The 22,421-nt window shown below is 40.7% G+C and overlaps 1 protein-coding gene across 1 annotated transcript; it reads right to left on the reverse strand.

Moving 5' to 3' along the window:
- Positions 1-4,779: 4,779 nt before the first annotated feature.
- Positions 4,780-19,061, reverse strand: HMOX1 (heme oxygenase 1). The gene is made up of 5 exons (XM_060776953.2): positions 18,926-19,061; positions 15,813-15,936; positions 7,222-7,713; positions 6,134-6,242; positions 4,780-5,431 (listed from the first exon to the last, which is right to left on the reverse strand). Exons 1-5 carry the CDS (start codon positions 18,943-18,945, stop codon positions 5,304-5,306), a joined length of 873 nt encoding a protein of 290 aa, XP_060632936.2. The 5' UTR covers positions 18,946-19,061; the 3' UTR covers positions 4,780-5,303.
- Between the last annotated feature and the right edge of the window lie 3,360 nt (positions 19,062-22,421).

Genomic DNA, 22,421 nt, shown 5'->3' on the forward strand with positions numbered 1-22,421 from the left:
CTTGGTTTCTAATATATGTAATTTCTTGATGCTTGTGAGTAAACAGTATTTCTTGTTGTTTCTTTGTCAGTGTTGATGTAAAGATTGTCTGGTTTGCCTACCCTGAAACATGCAGCATGCTCTTTAGGGGTTCCTTTCAAATCTATGATACTATATCTTTCTGTGCATGAATCATATATATCTATCGTAGTGTCTAGATCTAGGGAAGTAATGCTACCCCTCTATTCCGCTTTGGTTAGACCACACCTGGAATATTGTGTCCAATTCTGGGCACCACAATTGAAGAGAGACAAGCTGGAATGTGTCCAGAGGAGGGCGACTAAAATGATCAAGGGTCTGGAGAACAAGCCCTATGAGGAGCGGCTTAAGGAGCTGGGCATGTTTAGCCTGAAGAAGAGAAGGCTGAGAGGAGATATGATAGCCATGTACAAATATGTGAGAGGAAGCCACAGGGAGGAGGGAGCAAGCTTGTTTTCTGCTTCCTTGGAGACTAGGACGCAGAACAATGGCTTCAAACTACAAGAGAGGAGATTCCATCTGAACACGAGGAAGAACTTCCTGACTGTGAGAGCCGTTCAGCAGTGGAACTCACTGCCCCGGAGTGTGGTGGAGGCTCCTGCTTTAGAAGCTTTTAAACAGGCTGGATGGCCATCTGTCAGGGGTGATTTGAATGCAATATTCCTGCTTCTTGGCAGCGGGGTGGACTGGATGGCCCATGAGGTCTTTTCCAACTCTTTGATTCTATGATTCTATGATTCTATCTATATCCATGGCTGGAAGGCTCTTTGTCAGGAGGGCTTTGATTACATTTTCTTGTCCTGGTGAAGGGAGTTGGACTGGATGGCCTTAAGTATTTTCTGTGGTCATGGGGGTTCTGTGTGGGAAGTTTGCCCCAATTCTGTCGTTGGTGGGGCTCAGAATGCTCTGATTGTAGATGAATTGAAAATCCCAGTAACTACCAATCCCAAATGTCAAGGTCTATTTCCTCCAAACTTCATCTGTGTTCATATTTGGGCATATGGAATATTTGTGCCAAGTTTGGTCCAGATCCATCATTGTTTGAATCCACAGAGCTCTCTGGATGTAGGTGAACTACAACTCCCAAACTCACAAATTTTGCATTTTGTCTGTTTGTTTGCTTTGTTCTGTTAGAAATGTAATATAATTTGACTGGTTGTCCTGACACGACAAATAACTCCCAAACTCAAGGTCAACACCCACCAAACCCTTCTAGTGTTTTCTGTTGGTCATGGGAGTCCTGTATGCCATGTTTGGTTCAATTCCATAATTGGCGGAGTTCAGAATGCTCTTTGATTGTAGGTGTACTATAAATCCCAGCAACTACAACTCCCAAATGACAACATCAATTTCTTTGAGTGAAGAACATACATTGGGATGTTAGGTGTATGCTGTCCAAATTTGGTGTCAATTGGCCCACTGGTTTTCGAGTTCTGTTAATCCCACGAACTAACATTACATTTTTATTTATATAGATGGGCAAACCCAGGGCCCTTGGGCTGTTCTCAGCCCCTCCTCTCTCTCACCATCCTATCCTTCCTTCTCTCCTTCCTTCCTTCCCTTCTTTATTTTATTTTGCTGAAAATTAAATTTTATTTTTAACAACCATTCAAGCAAGCAATAAATTAAGAGTCACACCAAATTGCTAATTTTCCAATATATATCATTTGGCATTGCTGAAATTAAAATACTGAATAAATACAGGAATTAATATAAAATATTGCATAAATAACATGAAATAATATTCACTTTATAAGGTCACAATTGGACCGTACGACACTAGTTCGTATGTCTAGCGAAGTGCTTTCCAGTTTCAAAAGTAGAACTTCTGAATATTATATCAATAGTAGTCAATTGAATTTAAGTTCATTTGTAAGACTTCCCTTCTTTATTTACCCCCTCTTTCCCCCTCCCATAAGGATGGGAAAAAGTGCATCATGAGGATGAATCTGTAATTGGGACAGAAATGGGGGGTTTGTGTTCATTCGTCAAAGGCACATCAGAAGAGCTGCTTGCATAGGGGCTTGCCTAATCTCACTAGGTAGCAAGTTCCAAAGCCAGGGGGCCACAATGGAGAAAGCTCTTTCTGTGGCTCTAGAGACCAGGGCACAAGGGAGCAATGGTTTCAAATGGTAGGGAAAGAGATTCGACTGAAAAGTTTAGAAAGAACTTCCTGAGAGTAAAAACTGTTGGAGTGTGGCATAGGCGTCCTTGAAGTGTGGTGGAGTCTCCTTCTCTGGAGGCTTTTCCACAGAGGCTGTCTATCAGGAGTGCTTTGAGTGTGCCTTCCTCCATAGCAGAGGGTTGGACACGCTGGCCCTTGGGGGTCTCTTCCAGCTCTAGGATTACATATCAAGAGAAAGCAATACAGCAGTGGTTCTCAACCTGGGGTCCCCAGATGTTTGTGGCCTTCAACTCCCAGAAATCCTAACAGCTGGTAAACTGGTTGGAATTTCTGGGAGGTGTAGGCCAAAAACATCTGGGGACCCCAGGTTGAGAACCACTGCAATACAGGGTCTAATGCAGTGGTTCTCAATCTGTGGGTCCCCAGGTGTTTGGGACTTCAACTCCCAGAAATCCTAGCTAATTTATCAGCTGTTTCTGGGAGTTGAAGGCCAAAACATCTGGGGACCTACAGATTGAGAACCATTTATCTAATGGATATACTTTTTCTCTCTCATCCACCATTTCCTCCTGGGATCCAAATGTTTCCTGTCTTTTCTCCACTTTCTGCTTCTGAAAGAGAAGAGGAAGGGGGGAAAGGGCAGGGAGGGGACTTGGGGAGAATCTCCTACCTCCCAGCCCACCCACTCCCCTCTGGCCTGCTACGTGGCCCCCAAGCTAGAAAGTTTGTCCATGCCTGGATTATATGCATGAAACTCTTAGACCATTCAAAAGTGCCATGGAAATAAGAGGTAATTGTAATCTTGTGCAGTTCATGTAATGTTACCATTGTGCCCACAGGTGGAGCTATGTTCTCACTCTAAAGAAGGGCCTGGTTAACATAAGAGTTGACTCAAAGACATGTGGGAAGGAATTGCCAGGCTAGAATTGATATGAGACATAGAACCACCTGCAATGTGTGTATGTTGGGGTTCACAGTAAATATTGAAGTTTGATAGCATCCAGGAGAAAGTGAAATTACTTTAGGGATTGTGGGAGTTGAAGACCAAAACACCCAGAGGGCCGAAGTTTGTCCATGCCAGGTTTAGATACACCCTAAGTTTTTCTCCAAGGCTATACAGTTACTTTATAATGATGCAAGAATTCAGTTGTGTGTTGCCTTGTTTGCGTCTCTCTTTAGGAAAAGTTACCATGAGTTGTCACTTTTTAACTTCAGCAACTACTTGAGTTTCAACATACATTTTTTATAAAAAAAACTCAAAGATACTGTTTTGTTACTTTGTGGCAGCATATAATAGCCACCTTGTTGTTGCTGGTGCTGTTGAGAAATGTGTTTCTGCCAGTTCTTCCCTCTGAATGTAGCCTATAACACCAGGTATGCTTTGGGGCCTCCCACCCAAGTACTAACCAAGACTAGTCCTGCCCAGATTCTAAGCTCAGATGGCATCTAATGCCTTTAGGATGTTTAGGCTTTTATTTACCAAACCGATTTCTTTAAAGATCACAGGTGGTTTGTGAAGCAACCAACATGGCATCTTTTCCCTAGTATACCTGTTCCATCCTAGCTTTCCAGGGATTTGTTTCCAACTGGAGTAGATATAGAACCATAGAATTGGAAGAGACCTCATGGACCATCCAGTCCAGCCCTCTGCCAAGAAGCAGGAAAATCACATTCAAAGCACCCCCAACAGATGGCCATCCAGCCTCTGTTTGAAAGCCTCCAAAGAAGGAGCCCCTACCACACTCCAGGGCAGAGAGTTCCACTGCTGAACAGCTCTCAATGTCAGGAAGTTTTTCCTCATGTTCGGGGGAATCTCCTTTCCTGTAGTTTGAAGCCATTATTTTGCATCCTAGTCTCCAGGGCAGCAGAAAACAAGTTTGCTCCCTCCTCCCTATGACTTCCCCTCACATGGCTATAATGTCTCCTTTCAGCCTTCTCTTCTGCAGGCTTAACATACCCCAGCTCTTTAAGCTGCTCCTCATAGGGCTCAATCATTTTAGTCGCCATTCTCTGGCCACATTCGCTACATCTCCCTTCAATTGTGGTGTCCAGAATTGGACACAGTGTGATTCCAGGTGTGGTCTGACCAAGGAAGAATAGAGGGGCAGCATGACTTCCCTGGATCTAGACACTATACTCCTATTTATGTAGGCCAAAATGCCATTGGCTTTTTAAGCTGCCGCATGACATTGTTCGCTCATGTTTAACTTGTCCACAAGGACTCCAAGATCTTTTTTCACACATGCTGCTATTGAGACAGGCATCCTCCATTCTTTATCTTTGCATTTAATTTTTTCTGCCTAAGTGGAGTATCTTGCATTTGTCACTGTTGAGCTTCATATTGTTGGTTTTGGTCTATCTCTCTAATCTGTTAAGGTCAATTTGAATTCTCCTCCTGTCTTATATTAAAATGAACATGACTTGATAATACCAGTCAAAGTTGCATTGATTTCAGTGGGTCTACTCTAGCTAGGATTGACATTGAATTTATCTGATTGCATGTACCTACCGAATATAGAAACAGAGGCAACAAACAATGAAATAGGCTTCCACATGGTGGAAAATTAGTTTTTGGGGCTGAGCTACCAACTGGAATAAGTTCATACAGTGAACAATAAAGAAAAAAATCACTTCAGTCAACTCAAAAGAAATTTTAATGGTTCAATATATAACATATAAAGACAGATTACAAATATAGTAGGAAATGGTTCATTCACTAGTTCATTGCTGAGGTATAAATATGTTTCAAAAATAGAAACATAGTATAAAACTTGTTTAAGCAAAGTCTTGTTTTCCAGGACGGGTACATGTAGGCCATACAACATCGGAAAATAATACAAAAACAAACACTGGACAGAGTAACTGCAACAACATTGATTTCTCAGAGATCTAAGAGAGAAAGTGCTTGATCTTTGTGGTTCTTCCCTTTGTTTAAAGGCGTGCCATACTGTGACATTTCAGGATCTTTGCAGAAATGTTCTCCCCACTAATGTTTCAATTTTCAAACCATTTGCATCTTCTGTATTGTTAGTAAAACAAGAACAGCTAAGCCTAGGTCATCCAAGTTGGGGCTTCGAAGCATATCTTCCTTGATTATAAAAAGAGCTGTAAATTTAGGAAAGGGCAAGAACTGGCAAAACATGTTTGGAGTCCCTTCTGTTCACATGGCATACAAGCCGACAGCAATTGTTGCTGCCAAAAAGAAAAGAGCGAGGGTCCAACGCAACAATGGTGTGCTGGGCAACATGTTCTTGTGGGTCATTCTTGCTCTGTCACTTTCCTTTGAACCTATATTAAAACAAAGAGAAACTTGTCAAACATGAAAACTTGTTGGAGAGATTTTATTTCTAAAACATTAAGTGATGCCATGGTCACATTGATAACATAACTGGATGCCAGGAATACACCTTTAAGCACAATGATACAGATAAATGATAGGCATTTCATTTTTTTTTCTGCCTAAGTGGAGTATTTTGCATTTGTCACTGTTGAACCTCATTTTGTTAGTTCTGGCCCGCCTCTCTAATCTGTCAAGATCGTTTTGAATTCTTCTCCTGTCTTCTGGAGTATTGGCTATCCCTCCCAATTTGGTGTTGTCTGCAAACTTGATGATCATACCTTCTCACCCTTCATCTAAGTCATTAATAAAGATGTTGAACAGGACCGGGCCCAGGACGGAACCCTGCGGCACTCTGCTTGTAGCTTCTTTCCAGGATGAAGAGGAAGCATTGGTGAGCACCCTCTGGGTTCGTCCGTGGTGAGGGGAAATAACTCCCTAATATTCTCACCCCAGTACATCCCTATCTGGTTTCAAGATAAGTTTGCCATATAGATTTCCATCAAGACCCACATTCAGTCATTACACACTCACAGTGCTAGTTAACAAACACATAAAACATGACAGCTAAGGATCACTCCTTTCTTTATGGGTCCCAGTAAAATCAGAAAGCAATGCAATTGCAGAAGTGGCTTTCATAAATAGATACTTACTGTGGGTTGTGTTGCCTGGTCTTGCACGAAGTTCAAGCTTGGGTTGTACAAGATGGCCATTCTCCGATGGTTGTCCCTGACTTGTCAATCTCTGTAGTTCTTGAAACACCTGAGAAAATGGATGGTAGAGGAGTTTTGTTATGAAGAGCACACATTTTCCTTTTTAAGTCAACTATATTAGAATTCCGCAAAAAAATATTTGAACAAAATTAAACGTTCCTTTGGTTTTTCAAACTTTTTACCATTTTCAAACTAGGACACAGAAAATTAATTTCCATTATGAACATGGCATTTCTTGCAGAGAAACCTGGCAAATCCATCAATTAAGTCTTTCCCAAACTAAGAGCTCTTCAGATATGTTGGACAATTATCAGCATCTCCAGGAGATAGTGAACCTATTCCCAATGTCAATTAGAGAAGATGTCATTTTTTTAAAGAAAAAATGACATTTGAATTTCCTTCTGTATGGGGAACCCCTTAATTGATAATTTTTAGCACCCAAATGTTGATTTTGAGTTCAAAATTAGTAGAGCAAATAAAGGCAGCCTCAAGATTAATACAAACACAAAAGTAATCAGATCAGCTGCTTGCCAACAATTTAAAAAGTACACCCAATTCAAATAATCACTGTATTTTATATTTTGAAAAAAATAATTGTTCACCCTTGTCCCAGTATATGGTGCTGTAACTTGTAGGGCCCTCCCACACAGCCATATAACCCAGAATATCAAAGCAGATAATCCACAATATTTGCTTTGAACTGGGTTGACTATTTTCAGTCAGCAACATTAAGTTATCTGTTTGGCCTTCCAGATGTTGAGGAGTACAGCCTCCATCAGCCCCCTGGAATCCCAATGGCTAGGGATTATGACTGCTAAGGATGCACCACATGTCAGTTAAAGTGGTGTCAGACCGACATTAATTCTCAAGATGCACCCTAAAGCCCTGGTAGCCTATTCTGTGTTACTCTTGGTGTGTCCAGTTTTATTTACAAATGAAACATTATGAGAAGCTCAGTTCTCATAAGCCATCATCTGCCAAAATGTAGTTGTATCTCAATAAGAGACTATTGCCAACTGATTACTCACTTCTATGTTCAGCAGAAAAGATTTTTTGGCCTCTTCCAGGATTCTCTCCTCAGTAGCTGAGTCCATGGGGAGACTGTTCATCCGAGCTCGATACAGTTGTTTAAACTTGGAGATGTTAGTGACACCAGGGAAATTGAAGAAAGACAGTCCTTCTCCAGTATTAGGCAAGTGGAGAGATCTTTGGGCAATCTTTTTGAGAATCTGACCGCCAGACAAATCTCCAAGGTACCGGGTGTAGGCATGGGCCACCAAAAGCTCTGGTTCATACTGGCCCACATGATGTAGCCTGTCCACATATTTCTGAGTTGCTTCATGACACTGAATCTCTTTCCTCCATGTTGGGCCATAGAAATACTCTAGGTCTTCTTCTAAAGCAGCCCTGCGATTCAGCTCATTTGGGAAATAAACGGGGGAGTAGACTGGGTTGTCCTTATTCCGCTCAGATTCCTCCTCCAGCGCCATATAGATGTAATATAGAGAAGCTAAATACAGCTGAAACAAAGATAGAAAGATGAGCTTAGTACTAAAGTCACTCTTTAAGCTCACAACGCTCACTTGTATGTTATATAGAACTATCATTGTGCATTATTTAATTTATTGACACTTTCTATTAATAATAGATCCATGATCCTAGAGCTGTAGCTATGCTGAACTCCATAGTTTCGCATTGATATGGCATTGGGGGTTGTGCAGTGGGAGTATAGAGGGATGTGTTTGCTGTTTTGTGAGCTGGGGAAAGCATTTAATTTTGTTGGACAATGTACCATAACAATAAAGTTATTCTATTCTATGATCATATTCCTATAACCCATATTTATATCTCTAAAATATCTGTCTGCCATAGAAACCTTTCATCAATTCATGGTTCAGATTCTACCAGTATTTCAGAGCAATGATACATGCAAGAAATCCATAAGGACCAACATAACATATATGTCTTGTCCAATTTATTTCCAACTTTTGGAAACCTTAAGATGAACTTATCACAGAAGCTTCATGGCAAGATTTGTTCAGAGGGGGTTTGCCTTTGCCTTCCTCTGAGGATGAGAGAGTGTGACTTGCCTAGGGTTGCCCAGTGGGTTTCCATCACCAGGTTATAGTCCAGAGCTCGAACCACTACATGATACTGTCTCTTCTTAATTTCAGCCAAACATTTTAACTGTAGTATTTGATGTCAGCGGTTTTCCCTGGTCTATCAACATTTGAAACTTTACTCAATGTTTTTTAGAAATATTATTATGAAGCACCCAAAAACGAATAAAGGAATATGAAAGGCACGGTACACTAATTCAACCAGAGAAGTCAGCCATAGCAGAGCACTTAATGAACCAACAATTGAGAACACAGGAATGCTGGACCACTCTAACAACAACCATATCAGACTTCATAGAGAAGCCATTGAAATCAACCAGCATGTGGACAATTTCAACAGAAAGGAGGAAACAATAAAAATGAACAAAATTTGGCCACCAGTATTTTTAAAAAACTGAAAATCAAGACAGTAAACAAGGTATAACACTAAAAAAACAAGGGAATTCCAGACATGAAACAATCAGGGTCAGCTAATCACCTCCCAACAAAGGAATCCACCAGGCAGGAAACAGTCAAGCTGTGAAGCTTCAAAGCTATTCAATGCTAATCAAGATGATCAATTGCAACATTCACACTTACTTCAAACAGAGAAGAGTTTTTTCTCCCACCCTGGACACTCCACAGATATATAAACCCCATTTGCCTTGTTTCCAACAAATCTCACAACCTCTGAGGATGCCTGCCATAGATGTGAGTGATAAGGAGAGAATGCTTTGGGAACACAGCCATACAATCCATTATTATTATGGTTGTGGCATGTGCTAAAACGTTATATACAATGAATTTTTTCCAAAGGTGAATGTTTGTCTTCTGAGATTACTTAATTTTTGTATCTGGAATTTTCGCTTTGCTGTGGTTGTCTGACCAGGGAATTGAGTTCCTCTCAACAAGGCCTACATATCACAATATTTTCTTCTGCTTATGATAATTATTGCTTTGTTTTTACATTCCATGCTTGCTTCATGACACTTGTACCTGTGAAGTTGTGAATCTGAATCATCAAGTCCCTACTGGGCAAAAAGGGGAGCAGGTTTCTGCTCTACATGTGTTTTTTTAGAAAAACCATTACGCCGTGGTGACTATATACTTTATGTGCATAAGGTGTTAGTTGCAGGTGTTTCCAATTAGAAAATACTAAGAAACATACAAGATATGAAGGCAGCAGTTCTATGGGTTTATACACAAAAGGACTGAGATCACATCTGGCTGGATCTTCAGGCAGTGATTTGGAAAAGGATTTTGTCTTGGAGGGCCTCTACCAGTTAAACTAGATGCTTCTGACCTGCATGAATAAATGACATGCTGCTATAAGGAAGATTTATATGTCCCTCTCCCTATCCAGTCATCCAGGATTATGCTCTTGTCACTCAAAATAATTGGTTTGAAGTCATAATTGGATATCTGTCAGCAGAACTTCAGGAAAATGATTCTGACCATTTTAACTACATCAAACCTGTGCTGATTTACATCCATCATAATCCAAGTATTACTCCCAACTAGGCTAAACCCATTGAATCTATAGGAACTAGACACTTCAAGATATATGTAAGTGGTGTTGATTGAATGGCTGTTCTTAAGTGTAACCACTGGATTTAAGTCATGAAGCCTAATTAAAGTCACTTTGCATCAAATCCAAGAGAACTCACGTAACTTTCCCAAACTTGCATGCCTGACAACAGTAGAAGGGTAGTGTCAGAATGTGCTTATAACTATGCAGATAAAAATTGTGCAACAGCTTCCACTTGTCTGAAGCTGCGGCTCCTGATTTATCCTGATTCCTCTATGTACTGCCTCCCTTCTGTCATCATCATCATCTTATTTCCCGACCTTCAAAAGCAGCATGGGATATAAGGGTCTTATGGAGGTGGTAGGGGATCATGTGAAAATCAAGTTCTGTACAAGCAGAGGAGTTTTCCAATAAAGTTATCATTCCACATTTGTAGATTTCACTTTTGTTGATTTGCTTATTCATGGATTTTATCAATATGTTCTGCCTAGGAATTTCTTGGTCCTCCAGTGTGACTCTATAGTCAACTTCCACTAGAGTGTGACCACAGAGTCAGGCTGGAGGTCTTAGAGATTCCTAGAGAAGTGTCATCTTGGGGAAAAATATAGTTTGTAGTGAATGTAGTGGGATGATTATTACAATACAACTTCAGTGGTTCTCAACCTGTGTATCCCCAGGTGTTTTGGCCTTCAACTCCCAGAAATCCTAAAAGCTGGTAAAGTGGCTGGGATTTCTGGGAGTTGGCCAAAACACCTGGGGACCCACAGGTTGAGAACAACTGAACTAAGTAAATACAATTCAGTCAAACTCACTGACCGCTACCTTTATCAAGTAAAGAGAAATTATTACAACCTTTCCAGACCTTTTATAAAGTACTTTCTGTCCCTTTCTGTGTTACAAATCAAAAACCAGAACAAGGCTAAATGCTTTTTAAATATTAACAAAGTTCCAGGAAAGATCTGTTTACATGCAGTAAAGTCCAGCCCATGAGATTACACAATTCTTATGGGAAAATATTCTGGGGCTGCAATGCAATGTGGTCTATACAGAGATCAGAGTTTCACCCCAAATCAAAAAGTGCAGTGTACACAATGTGACGAGATTTAGGATAGCAATATGCACAGGTGGCTGGAGTGAGCTGGGTTCTTGATTTCCATGATCACAGTGTAAACTTTACAAGAAATAATATGTCCACACAGCTTTCCTTTGACCTTAGTTGGTCAGCTGTACTAACAAGGAAATTACTCAGAAAAGGACAGCACTTTTGTTAAATTTTGTATATTCTGTTTATTTGTATTACATTCCTCATGCCTGCTCACTGTACCACATTTGTGGGATGGTAAGCTGCCAGGAGTGAGATGGAAACATCAGGGATATGTATTGTGGTGCTTTCCCCAGCCCATGTTTTGGACTACAAGGTAGAGTCCATAAGCATGAAATCTGCTTTAGTATAAAACAGCTAATGCTCCCATATCCTCAAAAGCATTGTGGAATGCCTGAGGTCCTTATAGGTGCCCGGTTCAGGCAATTCAGGGAGTTAAGGTGCCTATACTATGAAAATAGAAGAATATTGTTCTTCCAATATTTTGATGTCATGTGACTTCATCTTTCATAAAGATCTAGAAACATGGAAGTTCCATTGTGGTTTTGATTAGACAGTTTTCCCAGAAAAATCTTATCTCCCAGTTATGACCCAATTTTCAGTCCCTGCACTTTACTATTGTCTCTGCTTAGAGATACAGTGTTCCACCTTATATTGCTCTTTATCCTCAATTTTTGTCATCCGGCACTTGCACGTTATCTATCAGTCCTTCCTCACAACTGATTGTATTGGCCCCTCACCTGAGCCCAGAACTGTGTTGCTATCTCAGGCTACTGGCTTTCTGCTTGATTGTTGTTTTTATATTGTGTTATGTGGTTGTTTTACTTAGCTTGTTGCTGTTTTTATGAATTTTAATGTGTTATTTTAATTACCTTAATCGGACTTGGCTCCATGTAAGCCTCCCTGAGTCCCTTCAGGGAGATGGAGGCAGAGTACAAAAATAAAGTTATTATTATTATTATTGGGTTGTTGTAGGTTTTTCCGGGCTATATGGCCATGTTCTGGAGGCAATTTTTCTCCTGACGTTTCGCCTGCATCTATGGCAAGCATCCTCAGAGGTAATTAATGCTAATCAAGACCTCACTACCTCTGAGGATGCTTGCCATAGATGCAGGCGAAACGTAAGGAGAAAAATTGCCTCCAGAACATGGCCATATAGCCCGGAAAAACCTACAACAACCCAGTGATTCCGGCCATGAAAGCCTTCGACAATACATTATTATTATTATTATTATTATTATTATTATTATTAGCATTTATAGCAGCAAGGATTTAGTGCATACAGGATGCAGAGAGAGGTGTTGCTATTCTTTCCCCTGCTTAAGGGCTGATTTTCTAGCAGGAATATTAGCAAACATGAAGTTCCAGATATTGCATTACACACCCCATCACACCGACTCACCACAGTAAATGGTGGAGAGTGATGGGTGTTGTAGTTCCTAAATATCTGGAGGGGCTCACATTTTTCACTTCTGCTTTAACAGAAGAGCAAATTCCACACAACCTTAGGAATCAAGTTATTTCCAACTGACAGGTTACATTCTAGATGTTTTAACATGAATGATATTTATTTGGTTTGTTAATATCCTCGAGCCTTAAAAATAATGAAATCATCAACCTGAAGCTGACATGTGATAAATGTTTAATTTTGATATCTAACTTATAGATAGATAGATAGATAGATAGAGAGAGAGAGAGAGAGAGAGAAGGACTGATACAAGGCATCAGATCCTGTCTGATCTCAGAAACTAAGAAGCGATTGGACTGTTTAATATTTGGAAAGGGAACCATCAGTGAATATCCACTGCTGTAAGGTATATTTAGAGAAAGGCAATGGCAAACCACCTTTAAATCACTCTCACCAAGAAAATCCTATGAGAGAATCACCATAAGCGAGAGTTGACTTGAAGGCATATAATGACAGAGCAAACCCACAATTTGCTAAGGAGATCCAAAAGTGTATGTCCTCACATCTTTTTTTGAACCCTAAAAGCAGGTATGGGTATGTGGATTTGACTGAAGCAGTGTCACTGTAAGAGAGGATAATTAAGCCTTCCTCCACATCCATTTCCAAATTGAAATCTCTCTCCCCTCCACACCAAATCTGACCAAAGTTGTTGTTAACCTCATCAAACTTTATAAGAACCATCCAAGACATAGAAGCTATTTGGGGGTGTAGTTTGGCATCCTGGATAGCTCTCTTGTTTTATCAATATGGTTTGAGTGCTGGACTAGGACTCCTGGAGTTCAGGGTTTGAATTTCATCTCAGCTACAGAAAATCATAGGGTGACCTTGGGTAAATCCCACTCTCAGAGGAAGACGAAGGAAAACCTCCTCTGAATGAATGTTGAACTGGAAAACTCCATGTAAGCTTTGCTTTAAGGTCGCTGTAAGTTGGAAACAACACAGCTCCTTTAAAGTTCAGACTGACACCTGGAGCAGATTCTTCAGTCCTTCAACATAGGAACTATAGGCCCAGCTGCATCTCTAGTAAACTATTTGCGGCTATGAGACAATATTTCAACTGGGAGAAATGCAGAGCTTCCAAAAATGCTGGCAGATGTAATAAAAAAAGAGATGTTTCTACCTCTGGTTCTGCTGCTTTGATCTGATTTTCTCCCACTCCGAAATCTACTTTTATAAAAGATGTTAGGAGACTGATCTCCTGGGTGATATCTAATCTGGCCATAATGTTTCACTTTTTTGTCTCCTTATATTGCTGAGGCTTCTTTTACCTTTGTACCCAGGTAGTTACAGATTATGGCATCATTTCCTCTTTTCTCACTCAACCAGTCTAGTTTAATGGACACCTGCCAACCAACAAAGAATTGAAATCTCCAGGCAATATTCCATGTTTATTTGCTTGGCAATATATTGGTCACCTGGACTAGTCTTTCAAGAATGTCACTATTGCTCCCACAGCTTCCTCTCTGGGGTTCTAATTTCTTTCTCTTTTTCCCTGTTGATTGTTACGTCTTGTTTCTGACTATTCACATCTCATTACCACATTATCTCAATAGGTATTAGGAGTGACACCCAATGATTATTTCTAACTTGTTCTACTAGATGGCAGTGAAGAATGTTCAGCCTTAAAAAAAATCTAGTGCAGTGTTTCCCGAATTCTGGCCTTGTAAGTGTTTTGGAGTTTGGTTTCCAGAATCCCTGACTGGTCGAAGGTGGGGCTTTTGGAAATCCAAAAACACTTGGAGGACTAGAGTTTGGAAATTACTGTATTTCAGGTGATATAGTTCTGAAAGCAGAGTTAATTTCAATCTCCAAACGAACATGGGAACTGTGCTGTTTCCCTTGGAATGAAGTGGAATTCAACTACACATCCCAGAACTATATGTTATTGCTAAATTACTATTCAATTAAATTGTAATAATGATGAAATATATAATGATGTTTAGACCCTCTTATCTTTTAAACTTTTCCTAAGTGTATATATTCCCATTTTTAATACATGAGATTTACATGTTAATTTTTATGGGCTGCTTTTATACTGTGGTATTTTATATCATACTTATTTGTTTTATATTCAAATGGATTACAGTCCAAGCTTTAATAAACTACTTTTATATTTCAATGAGTTATAAATCCCAGCAAGCTACAATTGGGTGATTTTGGGCAAGTCACATTCTTTCAATTTCAAAGGAAGGCAAAGGCAAAATATCTTACAAAAAAAACTTCTTATAGGTTTGCTCTAGGGTTGTCATGTCGGAAGCTACTTGAAGGCATAGAACAACAACAATGGGCCCTTCCACACAGGCCTATATCCAAGAATATCAAGACAGAAAGCCACACAATATCTGCTTTGAAACGGGACATATGGTAGTGTAGACTCAGCTAACCCAGTTCAAAACAGATATTGTGGGATTTTCTGCCTTGATATTCTGGGATATAGGGCTTTGTGGAAGGGCCCTGAGACCACACTGCCATATAGTTCAGTTCAATGTGGATTTTATACAACTGTGTAGAACCTTTCTCACCTTATACAATGGGCTCTTGGTATCCACTGAACCCCTGTGGATTCCAAAATGCATTGGATGCTCAACTCTTGTTACATATAGTGGTGTAGTAAAAATACTATAAAATGTCAAAATCAAGGTTTTGGGGGATCAAAAAAATATTTTTCAAGCACTGGATGGTAAAATCCATGGATACTTTGCGCTGACTGTATATACATTACTATACTATACTAACAAGCGAAAACTTTTTAAATTACTTAACATTGTTAAAAGTGAACATTTCACCCTGAAAGCTAAACTGTCCTAAAACCAATGAGGGTAGTCCCATTGAATCAAATATTAAATGATGAGTTTATACACAGGCAACTCCCATTGGAGCAATTGATCTCCTTTAGCTGGAAATCACAGCAGGATTCAGGCCCTGTTGGGACTAACTAGTTTTTTTTTTGGTGTTGTGTCAGGAGCGACTTGAGAAACTGCAAGTTGCTTCTGGTGTGTGAGAATTAGTTGTCTGCAAGGATGTTGCCCAGGAGACGCCTGGATGAATTGATGTTTTTTTATCATCCTTGTGGGAGGCTTCTCTCATGTCCCTGCATGAGGAGCTGGAGCTGATAGAGGAAGCTCATCCGCCTCTCCCTGGATTTGAACCTGCAACCTGTCAGTCTTCAGTCCTGCCGGCACAGGGGTTTAACCCACTGCGCCACCGGGGGCTCCTACTAACTAGTTGAGGCAGCACAGCTCTTATTCAAAGACCGTGGAAGGGATCCCTATTAACTTAGACACAGGCTATTAAAATAGCAGGATATTGACAGTTTTATTTTATATAAAACATTCCAACCCCACATTTTCCATTTTATGAAATCTCAAAGTTTCCCCATTTCTGATTGCGACTATAAGTCCTATAAAGTAACCCACAGGTACCTTAAATTCACGGAGGGACACCTGCCCCTTCTGGAAGCTCTCCATGAACTGAGTGCTCTCCGCCTGGACGTGGACCTCTTTAGTGCTTTCCTTCAGAGCTTCTGACAAATCCCGATGGGACATCCTGTTGAAAAGAGGTTTGAATTCAGAAAGAAGTGTCAAAACACGAAATTCGTTTATGCTTTGTATACACCTGGTGGCACAACAGGTTAAACCGCTAAGCTGCTGAACTTGCTGGCCAAAAGGTTTGAATCCGGGGAGTGCTGTGAGCTCCCGCTGTTAGGCCCAGCTTCTGCCAACCTAGCAGTTCAAAAACATGCAAATGTAAGTAGATCAATAGGTATTGCTTTGTGCAGTCATGCCAGTCACATCACTTTGGAGGTGTCTACGGACAAGACTGGCTCTTTGGCTTAGAAATGGAAATGAGCAGCATCCTCCAGAGTCCAACACATCTAGACTTAATGTCAGGGGAAACTTACTATACGCCTTATACACATCAGGGTTATCTGAGTCCACACTGCCATACATCCCATTTCAAAGCAGATATTGCGGGGTTTTCTGCCTTGATATTCTGGAATATAGGGCTGTGTGGAAGGGCCCTCAGTTCAAAGCAGATATTGTGAATTATCTGTCTTGAGGTTGTTGAGCATGAAACACATTTTGAATACTCTCAGAATGCAAACATATCATTATCCCTGCCAATTATGTGGACAGTTTTAGATTTGAGAATTCTGGACATGGGATGCTCAACTGGGACCTTGAAGGCAAACTGATGAAATGTTGTCTGAACTGTGGACCTCCAGGTGTTTTGGATTTTGATTCCCAGAATCCTTATTTGTTGGTTGAGGTGGTTGAAGCTTCTGGGGGCCCCATCACATAGTTGAATAAAATCCCATATTTTCTGTTTTGAACTGGAATATATAGCAGTGTGGTCTCAGATAACCTAGTTCAAAGCAGATATTGTGGCATTTTCTGCCCTGATATTCTGGCTATATGACTGTGTGGAAGAGCCCTAGGAGTTGAAGTTCACAGTGCCTAGAGGAGTAGCATTTGGGACTCACTGTTTTAGTGGGGATGAAGCTTGGGGGAGGAAAATACAGCCCATTTGAGCATCAAATGTATCACTCGGCTCACATAAACTATAATCCATGTACACATGTGTACATAATACATGTGTATAGCATAAACCAGAGCTTAGAAAACATACTATAATGTCCCAAATTCTCAATAAAAGCTTTGAGAACCACCAATTTAGAGGGGGGGGGGGGGAAATAGCTTTAGAAAGATCCAGTCCACTCAAGCATCAAATATAACACTCAGCACACATAAGCATTAATATATACGCACATATGTACAGAAGATATACGTATAGTACACGTCAGAGCTTTGAAAAGTCAATGTAATGTGTACTGAATCCCTAAACCAGCATCAAGAAAACTTTGAGAACCACCTTTTGACAGCAACAACCCTATATCCCAGAATATCAAGGCAGAAAATCCCACATTATCTGAGTGTGGACTCAACCCACTTCAAAGCAGATATTGTGGGACTAGGACACTAAGATCATCTGGGGAGGCCCTGCTCTCTGACCCGCCTGCATCACGGGCATGCTTGGCGGGGACGAGAGACAGGGCCTTCTCAGTGGTGGCCCCTCGGCTGTGGAACGCCCTGCCTGCAGATATCAGATCGGCCCCCTCCCTGCTGGCGTTTTGGAGGAAAGTGAAGACCTGGCTGTTCGAACAAGCATTTGATTAAACAGTATAATTGAACATAGGAATACAGAATAATGGATGATGAGACTGGATTCTGATTTTACTGTTGAGGCGCTAATGATTATTATTCTGATGTTAATGATTTATGTTACAATTGTTTTTAATTGCCCTATACTTGTCTCGTGATGTTTTGTATCAATGTTGTTCACCGCTTTGAGTCACCTGAGGGCTGAGAAAAGCGGTATATAAATAAAGTAAATAAATAAATAAATAAATAAAAAATTCTGCCTTGATATTCTGGTATATAGGGCTGTGTGGAAAGGCCCTGTAAGTAGAGTTAAGCCATGGATGAGCAAGTGTGCAAAATATACTTTATTGCATATTGGAACACTGGTATCTAACAATTGGATCCAGGTGCAAAATAAACCAAACTCTGAGGCCCCCTCCGAACAGCTGTATACAATCCCACATCATCTGCTTTGAACTGGAATATGTGGCAGTGTGGCCTCAGATATCCCAGTTCAAAGCAGATATTGTGGGATTTTCTGCCTTGATATTCTGGGATATAGGGTTATGTGGCAGGGCCCTTAGTTTACACAAACTGCAATATACACACACACACATGTACAGGATATATATATGCATAGTAAACATCTGAAAAGTTATAATAGTGTCCTGAATCTCAAAGTTAGAATTTGGAAAACTCTGATGTACATGTGCAGATAGTGAGAAAACGTACTTGTATATAGACTTATATAGTTTTTATTGCCTTTATGTTTTATATGCATTTATGATGTAATGTAATTGTTCTTAACTGTGTTGTGTGTGTGTGTGTGTGTGTGTGTATATATTTGTGTATATATGCACACAGCATCTAATTGTGCCGATTTTGTATGCCGCCCTGAGTTGCCTTCGGGCTGAAATGGGTGGGATAGAAATAAATAAATAAATAAATAAATAAATCTACACTGTATAATTAATGCAGTTTGACATTGTGCATTAATTGTAGAATTAATGCAGTTTTCCCTGTGTTGATGCTGTGAAATTCTGGGAGCTGTAGTTTGTGGAGGCATGAGCCTTCTTTGGCATCTAAGATGAAAGACCTTGTAAAAATCCAGCTCCCAGGATGCCATACCACTGAGCCCTGGTTAAAGTGGTGTCAGACTGCATTAATTGTACAGTGTAGAGCAGGCATGGGCAAACTTCGGCCCTCCAAGGGTTTTAGACTTCAACTCCCATAATTCCTAACAGCAGGCTGTTGGGAATTGTGAGAGCTGAAGTCCAAAACACCCGGAGGGCTGAAGTTTGCCCATGCCTGGTGTAGATGCACCCTGAAACAAGCTTTGCAAAATCCAGCGTGGGTTTCTGGGGAAAGGAGACCTCGCCACTTGTCCTCCTTACCTTTCCGAGCTGTGTGCCATCCTCGCCTGCTTTTCGTTTCCTCCGGGATGTTACTGCGTGCCTTGAGTTTTCTTTCCTCCCGCTCAGAGTCGGAGAAGTTTCTGAGTGTGTCTGCCCGGCGCTGGCATCTTCCTTTATATGCCTCTTTGCAGGTCACGTGCTCAGCCCAGGAAACATCTGACCTCACTGTACAGTCCCTTTGCACAATATAGAGACATCTATGCCTTTTGTGTCCCCTCTCTCTCTCAGTGGGGTGGCTTCTTCCCCTTTTAGGGAGGAGGAAAAGTCACTTGATGCAATTTGACAACTCAGCAAGACAGGATGGCGAGAAACAGCTCTTTAAAATATATATGCTAGGTACTTTGTCCAACCACATGATTAACGCCTTTTCTTCATTTGAAGTCACAGAAAACTTTATATTGTGTATATGACTAGTGAGAGCCATGATTCTAAATAAAAGCATATGTGTCTTTGCCTTTGTTTTTAAAGAGAAAAAACAGCATGTATGAAGAATGCAAAGAGAGAAGATGATGCAGGAAAACACCTTTGCTGCTATATTTAGAGTGAAATGGAAAACAAACTAGAACAAAACTCAAATCAGTGATGGGAAATACAATGTGCTAAGAACTGTCCTCGGTGGCGCAATGGGTTAAAACCCTTTTGCTGGCAGGACTGAAGACTGACAGGTCAGAGGTTCAAATCCGGGGAGAGCTCAGATGAGCTCCCACTGCCAGCTTCAGCTCCCCATGTGGGGACATGAGAGGAGCCTCCCACAAGGATGATAAACATCAAAATATCCAGGTGTTCCTATTCCTTAAAAGAGGGGGAAAGAGAGTGGAGAAAGAAAACAGGGTGAGGCAAAGATGAGGCAAATAAAAGCTTCTTTGAGTCCCCTTTGGGAAGATAAGGCAGGGTATTATTAACAATAATATAAGAAAAGAAGAAGGGGTCTTTGTCCACCAACTGACAAATTACACTGGAAGGGAACATGGCCCTAAGTCAGTGGTTCCCAACCTTTTTTTGACCAGGGACCACTTGACCAGGGACCACTCTGCAACATTTCTACCAAAAGAGTTACAAATCAGTTTTTGATCAACTTTAGAGTCAGTTTAGAGTGCTGATTCAGAAAATTGTATTGAATAGACCATATCAGCTCTAGTTTCTGATACAGAATATATGCCATGGTCAGTGACAGGGAAGGAGTGGCAGGTGGCATGAAAGGAGCAAAAATAAAATAAAATAAAATAAAGATGAAGAAGGCTCATGGACCAGATTTTTGTCCTCGTGGCCCACTGGTGGTCCACGGCCCACAGGTTAAGAACCACTGCCCTAAGTTCAAGGTTCCCCAAACCTGATTGTCCATCTGCATATTTAATGCAGATTCAGCACCACTCTATTATTGAAATATACAAAAGTGTTGTTTAACTGGAAAGGCAGACATTTTAATTGAGGTGAGTGACCGAGTGACCCTTTAGGACGTATGACATGCAGTGACAGTCCTGCTGACTCAGCTGAGCTTCTCAACTTCTCTTTTCTCCTTTCGAAGCAACTGGAGAAATCACAAACCCTATTGCAAAATGTTCTCAGCTCTGCCGATAGCTGTATTGCTGCTGTACAAATTCTTGGTATCAAATATAAAACAGTTATACAATTCTGCCAGGAGTCACCATGTCCTCACCATCATGCTGTTGAATCTTAATATGACACAGCAAGGAGCCACATTTGTGGATAAGTATTCAATGGATCCATGTGAGGTGACAGATGCATTGTGTTCACCCATGACTGAGGAATTCTTGACATAATTTACCTTTAAAAGGAAGTAGCAGAGATGAAAACCTTCAGAAGGAATACTTTCCTTTTACCCTACTTGAAGCACAAAAGATGCTTCCACCCAATCTTATCTTTACCTGCTATCAGTGCCTGTAATAAGTAGTGTTACATCGGAGTTTCACTGATATCACCCATTTGGTTGTTATTTTTGTCCAGTGGTTTATTATAATGTTTCTATTTGAAATGGGAAGAATAGAAAAGGAGCAATGAGTACAATACAATATGATCCATGTAATGTCACAAAGTCATCATGATTGTCAGGGATTAAGAATAATTCATATAGAGTGTGCAGTACTGGAGACAGAAATGGGTGGCATGACCTGGCTTTGAAATCTTGCTTAGCTATAACGCATGTTGAATGACCTTAGGCTGCACATTATATCTCAGCCTAATTTACTAGATTGTTGTAAAGGTTAAATGAATGAATCATAGAATCAAGAAGCCAGAAAATCGCATTCAACGCACCCCTGACAGATGGTCATCCAACCTCTGCTTAAAAACCCCCAAAGAAGGAGCCTCCACCACACTCTGGGGCAGAAAGAGAGAGTTCCACCGCCAAACAGCTCTCACAGTCAGGAACTTCTTCCTCATGTTCAGGTAGAATCTACTTTCCTGTAGTTTGAAGCCATTGTTCTGCATCCTGGTCTCCAGGGCAGTAGAAAACAAGCTTGCTCCCTCCTCCCTATGATTTCCCCTCATGTATTTATACATGGCCATATGTCTCCTCTCAGCCTTCCCTTCTTCAGGCTAAACATGCCCAGCTCTTTAAGCCGCTCTTCATGGGGCTTGTTCTCCAGACCCTTGATCATTTTACTCACACTCCTCTGAACACATTCTAGCTTGTCAACATCTCCCTTCAATTGTGGTGCCCAAAACTGGACACAGTGTGATTCCAGGTGTGGTCTGACCAAGGCAGAATGGAGAGGTAGCATAACTTCCCTGGACCTGGACACTAGACATCACCTTGTTGGCTCATGTTTAACTTGTTGTCCATGCAGACTCCAAGATCTTTTTCACACGTACTGCTATCAATCCAGGTGTCCCCCATTCCATTCCATTTTTTTCTGCCTAAGTATCTTGCATTTGTCACTGTTGAACTTCATTTTGTTAGTTTTGGCCCATCTCTCTAATCTGTTAAGATAGTTTTGAATTCTGCTCCTGTCTTCTGGAGTATTGGCTATCTTTCCCAATTTGGTGTCATCTGCAAACTTGATGATCATGCCTTCTAACCCTTCATCTAAGACATTAATAAAGATGTTGAACAGGGCCGGCCCAGAACAGAACTTTGTGGCATTCCATTCATCACTTCTTTCCAGGATGACGAGGAAGCATTGGTGAGCACCCCTTGGGTTCTTTCAAAAATGAGGTGATAAATGTATTGCTTTCATCAGCTGGTTTTACTATTAAGTTGAGAGAGATGATGGCCAACAGACTACCAATATGTTTCTGATATGAATGTTTGTGATGACAGATAAGTCTTCAATGACTGCCGCTTTTCAAAGATCACCCCTCTCTCTTTAAATATTTACCTGAGAACTGAGATCTGATGGATGTGAAGACATAGTGACTTTTCTGTTGTACCATCACAGTTGTGAAATGTCCTCTCCTCTGAGGCTTATTTAACAAACAAGGACTTCAACTGGGCACCATTATAAAATATGTCTCT

This window comes from Anolis sagrei, chromosome 5, assembly GCF_037176765.1.
Source record: "Anolis sagrei isolate rAnoSag1 chromosome 5, rAnoSag1.mat, whole genome shotgun sequence".
Taxonomy (NCBI): domain Eukaryota; kingdom Metazoa; phylum Chordata; class Lepidosauria; order Squamata; family Dactyloidae; genus Anolis; species Anolis sagrei.